General features: G+C 37.7%; 1 protein-coding gene across 10 annotated transcripts in view; it reads right to left on the bottom strand.

Moving 5' to 3' along the window:
- Positions 1-13,510, bottom strand: part of PROX1 (prospero homeobox 1) — a 92,487-nt gene that overhangs the window by 1,532 nt on the left and 77,445 nt on the right. For 8 of the 10 annotated variants that reach the window (XM_042472874.1, XM_042472883.1, XM_042472847.1 and 5 more), the window contains one exon: positions 1-7,172. This exon is cut by the window's left edge and continues 1,532 nt beyond it. In XM_042472874.1, the coding sequence (XP_042328808.1) occupies positions 6,984-7,172 (189 nt within the window). In that variant the 3' untranslated portion in view covers positions 1-6,983. The remainder of the gene's footprint in view (positions 7,173-13,510) is intronic. The other 2 variants (XM_042472903.1, XM_042472920.1) reach the window with 1 other exon arrangement.

The following is a 13,510-nucleotide window of genomic DNA, read 5'->3' as shown; positions in this document are numbered from 1 at the left end:
CCAATAAATTACTTTGTGCATACAGGGGGAAAAAAATTCTATAACTTTACAGAAACTAGATTGTTCATGTCCTGGACACATGATGAGATCTCTCTTTTAAAAGTACTGAGCTGGGTTTTAAAGAATGCTTTCAACTATCTACACAGTTAACTGCAGCGTTTCTTATAAATTTAGCAGATGTTCGCTGAATGTAGTTATTAAAATCATATGCCTTTTATTCAAGAAGAGCCATCAAGCTGAATATATACATTGCTTTATAAAAGTTCCCCTCGCTATAGATGTTCACCCACATACCTGGTACAGTAACAATGATTCTGCAAACTTAAAACACTTTAAATTAAATAATACTCAGAGGCACAAAAGCAAACCTCAGGAATATATGGGCGAACACTTCCTTAAATAATTACTACATTCTAATATCTTCCACTTTTTAAAAACCATTAAATGTGAAGCGTTCCCATTACACAACCAGAGATACAGTAAGAATTAAATGTTTCATAGTTTCAAATAGAACATTCATCTCACAAAACATAACAAATGTTTAAAATAGGTTCTTAATCTACATTGGAAAATTGTAAGCTTTTCACTTCACACGCATATTGTGTGTGTATCAGTATATATACATATATATATCTATATATTATCATGTGTATATGTGGGTATATATGTATGTATATGTATACACATATGTATAATACGTATGAAATATTGCTTCTATACTACTTTTCATTAGGCTAAGAAAACACAAGATCTGCACCACTGTTACAAAAACTTGGCTTCTACAAGAAATTTTCAAAATTGAACGCTGCTCAAACGACTGAGAAAAAAAATAATTTGCATTATCAAACTGTTCTAAAAATTCTTTTCTTCAAAAACTTATTCTCCTGCTTTTGTTTGTTTGATTTTTTTAAATATTTTTTTTCTTCAAAAAGACACAAAAATATGCATAGCTATCAACATTATGTCAAACAGCTGTGGAAAAGGGGGTCAAGGAAGGAAAAATAATTTAGTGTTTATTGCAGCTGTAGTAACTGGGAGTTGCAGAAAGGTTCAAAAAGACAAAAATTGTAAGCCACAGAAGGCACACGAACAACTGTACTTATTAAGGGGGAAAAAACTGGGAATTTGAAGGATTCGTTTTACTTAATCCTTCCGCTGGTGCATTTGAGGTCTAGGCACACACACTAACCTCCAGTTTCTATGCAGGAAAAGTGTATATGAATTAGGAGGATGTAAATGTGCATATGTGATTTTAACTTTAAAAAAACCCTACTTCCTTATATAAACTTTTCTTAGTACAATAAAAGCAGCCGCCTGTCTTTAATGACCCAATCCTATGTAAAGTTTTGCTGAGAGAAAAAAATGCTTGGAGGGGTGAGCGAGTATTCTTATTTCTGGGGCTGCTCAGTGTTCTGCTTGCTTCAGCATGACGACACTGTTGGATACAGCATCAACTAAGTGGTTGCTGTGCTGAACTTAGTGGAAGGAGACACTTCTGTATTGCAAGGTGTTACTGGTTTGACCATCACATTTCCTCACAAAGTTAGAAAACCATTTTTAGAGATCTTCCTCATATTAATTACAGTGGGGCCTCACCATCCACAGGCTTGCCATCTGTGGATTTGAGCATCCGTGGATGGCAAGCCCCTTGTCGTTCCAAATGGCAGCCTGTGCATGCAACTATGCTAACAGCTGTATGTTCTTTGCACTGCCATGAGGGACAACAGGACTTGAGGTCCAGCATTTTTTCATATCTGCAGGGGCGATGTGGTCTGGAATAGATCCCCAATGGATATGAAGGCCTGACTATACAATGTCCAATATTTCTGGAAGAGAGGACATTACTACAGCCGGGGCCCATTTACACCTCACAACAATAGAGCTATTATTCCATTTTAAGTCCCACAGTTTCATTCAGTGAAATCCTGGGTTCTGTATTTTGGTGACACTCTAGAGAGTTCTGGTTGAGAATTCTAAATGCCCTCCCTAAATTGCAAATCCCAGGAATCCAAAGGGCAGAACCATGGCAGTTAAAGTGGAATCACAGTACTATAATTCTGTAGCCTGAAAATGTCCCAATCCCAACAGCGCTGTTCTCCTTATAGAACTTCCATCAATCAAGGAGGCCCATCCCCATGCATACCCCATCTCTGCTCCAGAGGAATAAGAAAACCTCCAGAGCAGGCTTTTAAGAGGCATGTAACTGTAATTTGGAGAGGAAAAATTAGCCCTATTACAATTTTGGTTTTACAACTAGTTTCCATTTATAGTGTATAATTTTCCTGAAACAGCCAGGATAGGTACAGCTCACATACACAGCAACCTACCATTAGTGGGTGTATGACAGAGCCAGCTATGTCACATACAGCCTCATATTTCCAATAAATGGTATCCTCGCAATTCATAATGTGATGATAAAGGGCAGGTGACACAGTGGTACAATCTTGACCACCAAAATGTGTCCAATCTGTACAAAACATTTCATGGCAAAGAACTCAGGACTATGTCTTCCTTGGTAAGAATCTATGCACTTGTAACAAGCATGGCCGGCAAATTACAGGTGCAGTATGGCTTTTTTAATGTCCAAGGTGACAATAATGAAATAGTAGCCTTTGTACATAAGCAAATGCCATAGAAGTGTATCTCATTTTGAAAATTGTTTACTATCTGCTGTTACTTAATGGAAGATACCTATATATTGGGAAAGTATAGTTCTTGGATATTTCCTGCCCATATCCTGAATACTTCAGTTTAAATGAGGACTGAAATGTTCTCCTGTGATAAGAAGAAACGAAGACCTAAACCAAATTTTTAATCCTGTTTTCAAACTGGAACTGCTACACAAGGAAAGGATATTTTGAGAAATTCCATGCAGTCATGATAGAACAGAAAAAGAAGTACTTCCTTGATGAAGTACTTGCTAGTATAGAAGTTTGGAAATATTGTCGTTATTTTGGCACAACAGTACCTCTGTTTTATATCCTAGTTGTGGATTTAGAGTAACAGTGAAAGGAACAGGGAAAAGCAATTTAATCAAGGGAATGTGAGTGATTAAAGAGCACAGATCCTCAGCAAAACCCTACATTGGGAAATGTTATGGACATCAAATACAAACTGAATGGATGCAAAAATTGTACTAAGGTACTTCAGAAGAAATTCATTAATATGGCTTGCTTTGAGTACAATGTCTGCTGCAAAAAAGAAAAAGGAAGGAAGGAAAGAAGGTGACCTTTTATCTCATGCTACTGTCTATGCTGCACAGACACAGCCTATGTAAAAATAACAATAATAAAAAAATGATGGACTACAACCCAAAGAGCTATAAGCAAGAGATTTTTTTTTTAAAAAAGCTTATGCACAATAAAGTTAATAAACCTTGTTTTACCAATCTGGGAATGAATTTTGGAACTGCACATTTTCCTGATACCTTTCTTTTTTTTGTGTACTAGCTATGGAGCTTTGATCATGGTCTGTTTAAACTATAATTTACCTCTGAAAGATGAAACCCTGATCTAATGTTGATTTAGTAAATAAGAACTTGAAAGTAAGATCAAACTGAGTTTTAAGATAGTAAACAGCCATTAAACCACAGCTCTCTGTTTCAGGTATAACAGGGAGTTGTAGCTTGAATAGCCTCAAAGTGAAGTGTGAAGACTCAACACACAAGGTGTTGAGGATGCAGGACAAGGTGAGAGGATGCAGGCCTGATACTTGTTCCTGGGTTAAGAAAATGTGGTTGATCAACAATGTGTTTTAAACTACAGTATGAAAATACCCATTGATTTTTGTATACAGTGTATATTTTCTAGATGTGTCTTGCTTACTTTCTTGAGCAAAGGTCTTGCAACAAGAAAATTCCTACCAGGCCTGTAGAAAACTTATTTTGGCATGTGGAAAAGGGTCACTGAATTGTACTCTGGCTGCCCTAGTGTATTTTTTTAAAGAAATCATCAGATGTTAAGGCTTTTCATGACAATAACTACCTTCAACCATCTCTCATGCAGTATTTGTACACAAAGCATCACTGCAATTTCTAGGTTAGCTTTTAGTTTTATAGAAATGCCATCTGGGGTAAACTTTCACTCTCTAAAGTCAAAATACATTTTGTCTTTTTTATATTAAAAAAAAATCAAGTTCCAAGAAGAGAAAAAAGGAGGGAATAGCCTTAAAAAAAACTCCACAACAACCCTGCTTAATTGTAAAGCAAATGCATTGTCTAATTAGTATCATCCCTGTATTAAATTGCCAAAGGAAAGGGTCAAATAATGTAAAATGCTAGCCCAGTTAACAATAAATTCTTACTGCATCTGTACAAAAGACAACAGAGAAAACTAATACATAGTGCCATAGCATATCAGAAAACACTATTAGACACTACACTTTTGCAAAAAGAAAAAGAAAAGAAAAAGGAAACCACTGGGGGGAAAAGCATACAAACTAGCAACAAGTGCCCAGTCTGGTAGATTATTGTGTCAACTCACTTCAGATGTATTCATACAAGTCTTATTACTATTTTGCACTGTAAAGTAAACTTGATTTTGGTCAGCTTGAGGAGAGATTTCATCTTGGACTGCATTAACATGCATTCTATTTCTGTAAATGTCAAAAATTAGAAATGTCTCTATGTGCTAAATGCCCACTCATTGCTGAAAATGGCAGTCATGCATATTACTCATGTAACCATCACACACAACCCCCCCCCCAATATTTCAATTGTGTGACAATTTGCACTTTCTGGACCCATGCCATTGACCACTGGTAAGGAAACACTGTTCACCAGGTTCGCAATGCTTAGTTCTAGCAGACTTTATGGTGTGGCACAGAACTATTTCCATCGCTGCCCCTTTCAGAGGCATCTGAATGCCCAGTATTATACTAATTTTGACCCCGAGAACTTTAAAAATCATGTTTTGATCAGGACTCGGTTAATTTCAGTGGTTTTATTCACAAAGTAATTATGAAAGCTATCTTGAGATGAATTTTTTTTAAAAAATGGATAAACCCCATTCTTTTATGTATTACTCTCATATTTTGTTTGCTGCTAACTCTTGTTTTAGAAGAAAAGTTGCTTAATCAGTTTCATTCATTGTTAATGAATCACTCATATTTGAGGAAATAATAAAAATGGCTAGCTTCTGCTTTCCTAGCCAATGGGACAGGGATGAAGTTTCTGCATGATTTATAGGCATAATCCAGAGCTAGTTAAGCATGCTTAAGTCCCAGTAAGATAGCAAACACAGTTAACCACTTGCATTCCATTGGATGCAATGAACCCGGTATGCCCAGTTTTCTCCACAGTTGTGCTCTCTTTCTATATTGTGCCTAATTCAGTCTTTTAAACAATGTTTTTTTAAATAAAATGTCTATTCAGTTTCTATTATCCATAAGGTTTTCTTGTACGTTGAGATGATGTTATTTTTTTATTATTTTTTATTTTTTTGCCTCAGTAATTTAAAAATAAATCAAAGGTATCTTACAGTGTTACTCAAATGTAAAGATAAATTCAAAACACATTTTTCCCCAGGTAAAAATATGAAATATATAAATATATACACCACTTAAGTACTTGTGGGTGGGGGTCTGGGAGAGAGAAGAATATATTTTGATAAAAATGCCATTTGGAACATGGCTCCAAATTTGACCATTCAAGGTGATCAATTGTAAGGACACAATCCTGCCAAATTTCAGCATTAAGCAGATGAGTTCAATGGTCAGCTACTATTGAATTCAATGGGAATAAACCCACAAATGTGTACATCGGACTACAGACTTAAGGTTCCATTGATTTCTATGGAGAGATTTACCAAATGATTTACCGGTAAATTATTGGGACTTAAAAATGGATGATTACATTTATAAAGAAAGAGGGCTGTGGCTGTCACAGGGGCTAGTTTTCTAGTCCTGGCATGCTCCAAGGGCTGCACAGGCTGCCAAAATACCTCCCCCCCCCAAAAACTGGAAGTTGCTGGATATCCAGTTCTGGTTTGGGAAAACTGATATTTTTGTTGCTATTAAAAATTACAGTGAAGTCCTGCAATGAATTAAAAGTGCAGACTGCTACTCCTTAAGTCTTCAAAGAGAATCAGTTCACCTATCCATCCCCCCCTAAGAAAACAGGCAGTCTGCAGAAAGAGATTAAGTCGTGTCCCACAAAAACAGCCTAAATGAATTAATATTATTTCATGTAATATTCTTTGCTTGAAAGTACAGGGCAGGAGGAAGGTAAATAGTGGTGTGGTGAACTCAAAAAGGGCATCCCAGCACTAGATCTCGGGCTTCTAACTTTACTTCCTTGATCTGTTTTGGAATGGATCAAGACTTCTCCAGAATTCTCCTAGTCTGGATCCATTTCAAGCCTGCAGTGGTTCCTAGGAGATCCCTCTACTTCTTTCCCAACCTTTCCAAAATGGGGAGACAGTGGTTCCTAGGATCCACTGAGATAGAGCATATAGCTCATAGCATTGCAGGAGCATATTAGACACTGGAAAGGAATATATTCCAATCATACACGTGGTCTTGAAAAGGTAAAACAAACAAACAAAAAAGCTTGAAGACAAGTGTGGATTATGATTTTCTTCAACTAACTAGAAGGGGCATCTGTGCTTGAAAGAAGAGTTTGGAAGTCATGGTCTGTAGAATGGTAATGCTAGAACAAAAAGGTCCTAAACTAGCTAAAATAGGCTTGTACACACTAAAAACAATTCTTCTCCCAGAGATGTAGGGATGGGCTTGGGGTGAAATAACCCATTTTTTCCTTTTGAAAAGTTCAAAGTCAAGGACAAAAGTAAATCAAAGGAGTTAAATAATTATCCATTGTTTACTGATCTAAGTAAGAAAAAAATCACAAGGGGTTATGATCTGATTTCATATACATATATTACATATGTATATGAAAAGAATACACACACACACACACAAAACTTGGGCATCAAAAAAGAGGGTCTGCTACTTTTTTATACATTCATAAATAGTGGTTGAAATGTCTACTCATGGAGAAGCTCTTGGAGGCAGTTTGGGGATTTGAAAATCTCAGGAACTTCACTGTCCAGCTTACAGATGACCTTGTATATGGCCTTCTTCCAGGAAGGATCAACATCTTTGCCTGCGATAATGGCATTGAAAAACTCTCGTAATGTGATCTGAGCCACTTCCAGGAATCTCTCTGGAACCTGCTGATACAAGGAGACAATGGCATTAATAAAAGTTTTCAGTTTCAAGTCTCTGGGTCTTCAAAGGAAACTGAGCTAAGTTCTTGCTTTCAAAAGGGGGCTTACATAGCACCTGCATTTTCTAAATGTGGCAGACTTCTATTCTCTTAGGCAAGGATGTTATATATAGTACAATAACTTTTAAAACATGTGTTAACTAGCTTTGTAAAGTTGAACCACAGAATGTAGGTATTAAGATATGAACATCTGGGTTTAGAGGGCGCTGGATTCATAAGATATAATTAGCAGAGGAAGGGAATGAGGAGTTTGGAGAGAAGAGAAATCTGTTGTCTTGAAGCTCTCTTCTTTATTTATGTGATCATTTATGATGTGCAGAAACAACAACAACAACAAAAACCAAAATCACTTTTTTTGGCCAAGTTTTGGTCCCAGCTAATTAGGAAAATTAATATAGTATCAGCAAATGTCATGATAGACACAGCCAGTGTGGTGTAGTAGTTTGCACATCAGGCTACAAGCCTGGAGGGCAGGGTTCAAATCCCCACTCAGCCACAGAAACCCACTGTGTGACCTTAGGGAAGTTACATCTCCTCAGTCTCAGAGGGAAGCAAAGGCTAATGCCTCCCTGAACACATCTTGCCAAGAAAATCCTGCAAGAATCATGGGCTCCTGAAAATAATTTACCATCTCTTCATGGATTTTGATCATTTTCTGTTTCAGCTGTCAAAACTAGAGGCTGTGGTAGTGGTGGTTTTGCACTACATTTATCTCAGTTGATTTTCAAATTTTGCCAAGAAAACCCTGTGATAAGTTTGTCTTATAGAAACAACTTGAACACACACATCAACAACAAAAACAACAACAACATTTGATAATACATCCCTTCTCTCATAAAGTCATCTTCTAGTGTTCTGGTCCCACAGTTGCTTTGTGCATGATGCTTTTCCTGCACTGAATCATTATGCCCACCCCACCCCAAATGTTCCAATTAACCTGGACTTATTCAACTGGGACTCTGCACAAGCTGTGGCCACAGATGAAGTATTAACTGTCCCATTAGATTTTAAATGGTGACTGAATTTATCTGATACACTGAATAGTCAATGGACATGAAAACATGCTGTTTTTAATATCTTCCATGAGTATGTCTTTGGATGAAACTTCATTGGTGAAGATAGCATACTCTAAATCAATTCCCATTCATTGTCTTCATTACAAATATATATGAGTGCTTTACAAACAGATTCATGTCAACCTTATAATACATATCAATATGTTGATCAATTGTCTGAAAGTGTGGCTTCCATTCTATGTCCTCAATGCCAACATCTTTCCTCAAATAGTTCAGTATATAGAAAAAATGGGGAAATATCATTCAGTCAACTGACCATCACCACTTCTCGTTGTTCTCATGGGTTGTATTCCTGTGGTGGATGGAGCACTAGGCAAAAAGGGGAACCAAAAATATCAGTATATTTTATCTTAAATCACGTCCTGTCAGTAATTCAGCATCAGGAGAGGCATTTTACTCTTTAGAATGTGAAAGCCAGGTATAAAAATGGGAAGTGACATCAAGGTCAACAGGGCATCATCTTTGGGGGAAGCCCAGGGGGCTGCATTGAGACTGCAGGAAGGCCTGAGGTTCCCCACTCTTGGCATAACTTGTTGTTATAGGACAGACCTATCCAACCTTATGCATCTGAAGGGCATTGAAGTACAAAGATCATCTGCTAGCTGGAATTATGGGAGTTGTAGTCCAGCTAATCTGGGGGGTGCCAAGTTGGAGAAAGCCATTGTATGGCAAGAGAAGACACTGGGTTTCATTGCAATAGCAATGTTTTGTACAAAGTGGATCACATATTAAATGTCTGCCATCCTTAGAACATGAGTGGTCAGCTAGCAGGTGCCAGGAAAAATGTGTTTTTAAGATCCCAGAGATCTGCTGCCAGTTAGAATAGACAGGGTTTGACTCAATGGATCAACTATCTGGCACAGCCAGTTCTATATGTTTTGATCAAGGATTGAGTTCAAATTTAGCATAGGTATATGCATCCTTGTAAGTAGTTCACTAGTCAATGTCAAAGAGGCAATCTGGCCTTCAGAGAAAAGGCCCTAAAATTTACCTTAAAATCAGATTGTTTTCTGCTGCTCCAGAGATTAGAATGACTCAATGAATTGAAATTACAAGAAAAGAGATTCACCTAAATATTAGGATTAATATTAAGTAATGTCAGAGTTGTTTTAGAGTGGAATAGACTGACTTGGAGGATAGTAGATCTCCTTCTTTGAAGTTCTTTAAACATAGGTTGGATGATCATCTCTCAGAAGTGCTTCCCTTTCAACTCTGATTCTATATTGCTATGATCAGCCTCAGAACAAGACATTTTATAGCTTAAGAGGAAGAACAAGATGGTGTCCCTCCTCATTCCTTGTACAATTGCTGGACTGGCAGTTGACTCTGTGTGACAATGACAACCAAAGATCATTCTCCACCATGCCCAAAGGTAATAGGCTACTTTAGAAGACACACAGCTTTTTCCTACAACACCTGGCAGCTACATTCACTTTCTGTTACCTGGGGTGACCACTGGTCAAATGCTAAGGCTGGCCTTGATCAGATTCTAGCCTCAGAAGCCATCTTTCACTTGAAAACCTCAACTGATTTTCAGGAAATATCACAGAAGACCTTTTTGTCCATTGACTCTGGATACTATTTGCAATTTCAAATCTGGTTAATGAAACTTTAATTCTAACTTGTACTCCACCTTCTTTGTTCATTTCATTGAAAACCTGAGTGTTCTATTTCTCCTCTTGTAACAAAGCACTGGAAGTTCTGTCACCCCTTTGAGCAGATGATACACTAAGTAATCTGTGAGCCAGATTTTGCCATGAGGCGGACATGTGATCAGTGGCTGCTCAAGGCAGTGGGAGTTGCTTGCATGCACTAGAGGGTGGAATTTGGACCCAAACACTGAATGTCCTTTGCAAATGGGATGTTGACTCATAATGCTGAAGGAGTAACATACAAAGAGGCGGAGGTGAGGCATTCAGTACCAAAGATGAAAACAATCATTATTGCTCATAGAGGGAAAAACACCTTTATGTTTGATTTATTGGTCATATAAACACAGAATGCTCTAATGATGATACTGCTGCTTTTAACATGGTTGCAGGAATCTATCTCATGCATGCTGTATAAAACTGATGGGGTGTTGAGGCTTGGGGATGGTGGGAGGTATTTGCTAAATGTTATGGAAAGTTAACAAATATTTGATAAATTCAGCCAAATATTTCTCTGGAGGTTTGATTAAGTATTTGAAAACAACAGACATTTTTGCCTTCAGAATGTACCACAGACTACTGTCAGTACTAATCTATCTATGAATCAAGGATGTTAAAAGGTGTAGGAGGACACTCTGGGGGTATGTCATGGCTTTAGATGGGACCAATACATATGTCCATCCTAGCCAATATTGTCTATTCCCTTAACTGACAAAACTGTGTAGTGGTGACGTCCTTTGAACAAGCTATTTATTTCTTTGGGTTCCTGTGGCTGGGAAACAGTACAGTAATATTATCAAACCCTTTCAGGAGAAGGAAACCATTTGAGTGAGCAGATATATAAGAACAAACTCTGAAGGAAGGCAAGAAAAGAACAGAAAGGCTGAAAAAAAATTCTCCCCCAGATACTGGAGTAACACACATACCACAGCCATGGTTTTTGGTGGCAAAGCAGCCTAAGAACTAGGTCAAAGAGAAATGACAACTGACTGAAGTAACTAGTTTCCAGGACTGAAAAGCACATACCCCAGAATTTTAAACTCAGTTTGAACTGGATGATGGTTGAAGAATATATATATAACTTATCACTAATGCATACTAATACTGCATTAGGCAGAAAGCTGAAGCCTTCTCTGAGAACTTTTTACATGTTGGCAAACACTGGTGCAGTAGTAGCAAAAGCTAAAATGTTTATAGGTGCGATAGCACTGACCTAACTAGAAGGAAAAACCCTTGAATCTAACATTAGCTGTGAGAGGGACCTTCTGTTTGAGAAGAAAGAAAATCCTTCTGTTACCAACTTAGATGTGTCTGGCAAAATTTTGGGAAGCTTCTCTAACGTTAAGTATTTGGATTAAGATCTAAACAATCAACCTCTAGTTAATTCAGGTCTGTGGAACATGTGGTCCTGCTCAGGTTGTTGGACTAGAATTCTCATTTGTGCTAGGCAACATAGCCTATGGTAAAGGATGGCGAGAGCTAGAGTTCAGCAACATCTGGAGCACCACAGATATCCTTTCTGTGGGTTAAACGTGGTCACAACAACTTGTAGTCTCACACTAATACATCTACACACAAAACTGAGTGTTTAGAGAAAATATATCTTATTCAGACATTATTTTCTTAGCAGAAATATAATGTATATTTGTTTATAACATATATTTTCAAAACCTGTTACTTGTGAAAAGCTCTTGGATCCATTAAGTGTAGGTTTCATGAATACGTTTCCTCGTAAGATTGATTTGTGGCTGTGGCTTGCATGTTTGCCTATGTATGATAAATGAGTGTCTTGGGATTCTTATGGAAAGAGAACAAATGTAAGGAGCACTTTTGATTGCGATCATGTGCAGAAACCAGCCTTTACAGATAATTTACTGAATAAGTTTACTTAAAATCTGAAATTGCCTTTACCTACTGAACATTTCCAGCTTCTAAAGCAACACTTCCAAAATGAGTGGTTACGCATACAATCATAAAATCATAGAATCATAGAGCTGTAAGAGACCTCAAGGGCCACCCAATCCAAACCCTGCCACACAGGAAGACAGAGTTAAAGCACCTTCAACAGTTGGCAATCAAGCCTCTATTTAAAAATCTCCAAAGAAGGAGACTCCACCACACTCCAAGGGAGTGTGTCCCACTGTTGAGCAACTCTTACTGTCAGGAAGTTCTTCTTAATGTTGAGGTGGAATCGCGTTTCCTGTAGTTTATATTAATTGCTTCAGGTCCTATTCTGTGGAGCTCCAGAGAATAAGCTTGCTCCATACTGAATATGACATTCTTTCAAATGTTTAAACAGAGCTATCATATCACCTCTTAATATTCTCTTTTTCAGGGTAAAAACACTCAGTTCCCCGAGTCGCTCCTCATAGGGCATAGTTTTCAGACCTTTCAACATTTTGATCACCCTCCTCTGGACACTGTGTTTCTAATGGTTTGCAAAAGATCTCTGCTAGTCCTATCTCGGTCTATTTTTATTGTCCATCCAACTTGTTTTCTTATACCAGGAGGCCCTGCCTATTCTTTTGTGCTGCATTTTATCCTAATAACTAGGGCTCACCAGGGTTCATCTGAGCCAGAATTAGCCATGGGACCTTTCAAACCACAGAACCTTCCTGAATAAGATTTTTAAAAGTACATAACAACTTTCTTCCTCATGATTGACTAACCACAAACAGCACCTAATAGGTAAAAAAAATAAGAAGGGGAAGAAGTAAAGCTTGAGAAAATGGCCATGTTAACGGGAGGATTTTGGGTGCTGTACATCAAAAACATAGCTTTTTCCAAGCTCTGACCAAAAGATGTAACTTGCAAACTTGCTTGAGTACAAAAGCCTCCATTTTAGAAATCAAATACTCTGTGCAGCTCAAGACTAGCTAATTCCTGCCCCCATTTGACTAAGCACAAAATATTTTCTTAAGAGAATGCACATTCTGAGGCAATGCATCTAATTGTTTAAATGGATGAGTGGCTAGATGGATTTTTTTTCCAGTGGGCAATTAGCCAGTCAGCTGTGCTAATCGTGTGTGTCTGGGGTAACTTTTCCCTGACCCTAAGTGATGATGACCTACTAAGTACATCTTTACACCTAACTGACTGAACAACTCACTTGTAGAAACATCTGCAGAAACAATGCCTCAGTGACAAATAAGACCCTCATCCAGATTTCTTTTTATAGACTCAACAACAATCCCTACTATGAACCCAGAACATTTTCCTAGCATCAGGTGGCTGCAGTCAATCAAATAATACTTGACATTCACCAGGAGGAAAGACAATGCTGAGAGGGGGAACCAGCTACTGGACTTCAGACTTACACACCCTTGTCTAAGAAGCAGGCAATATGCTGCTGCACATAATCAGTATATTCTGGGGATAAACAGCTATCTAGACATCTAGATAGAAACAGCAGAGACCAATAGTGAATGTGAAACTGTTGGTGGAAATGACTTATTATTTTGAGTATTGGTATAAAGCAAAAGAAAGAAAGAAAGAAAGAAAGAAAGAAAGAAAGAAGATCAAATTGTCCACAGTCCTCTGCTAACTATTATATATTCCTT

Source organism: Sceloporus undulatus, chromosome 1 (assembly GCF_019175285.1).
Source record: "Sceloporus undulatus isolate JIND9_A2432 ecotype Alabama chromosome 1, SceUnd_v1.1, whole genome shotgun sequence".
NCBI classification, from domain to species: Eukaryota; Metazoa; Chordata; class Lepidosauria; order Squamata; family Phrynosomatidae; genus Sceloporus; species Sceloporus undulatus.
The sequence above is the reverse complement of the archived record's forward strand: the minus strand, read 5'-3'. Positions and strand labels throughout refer to the sequence as shown.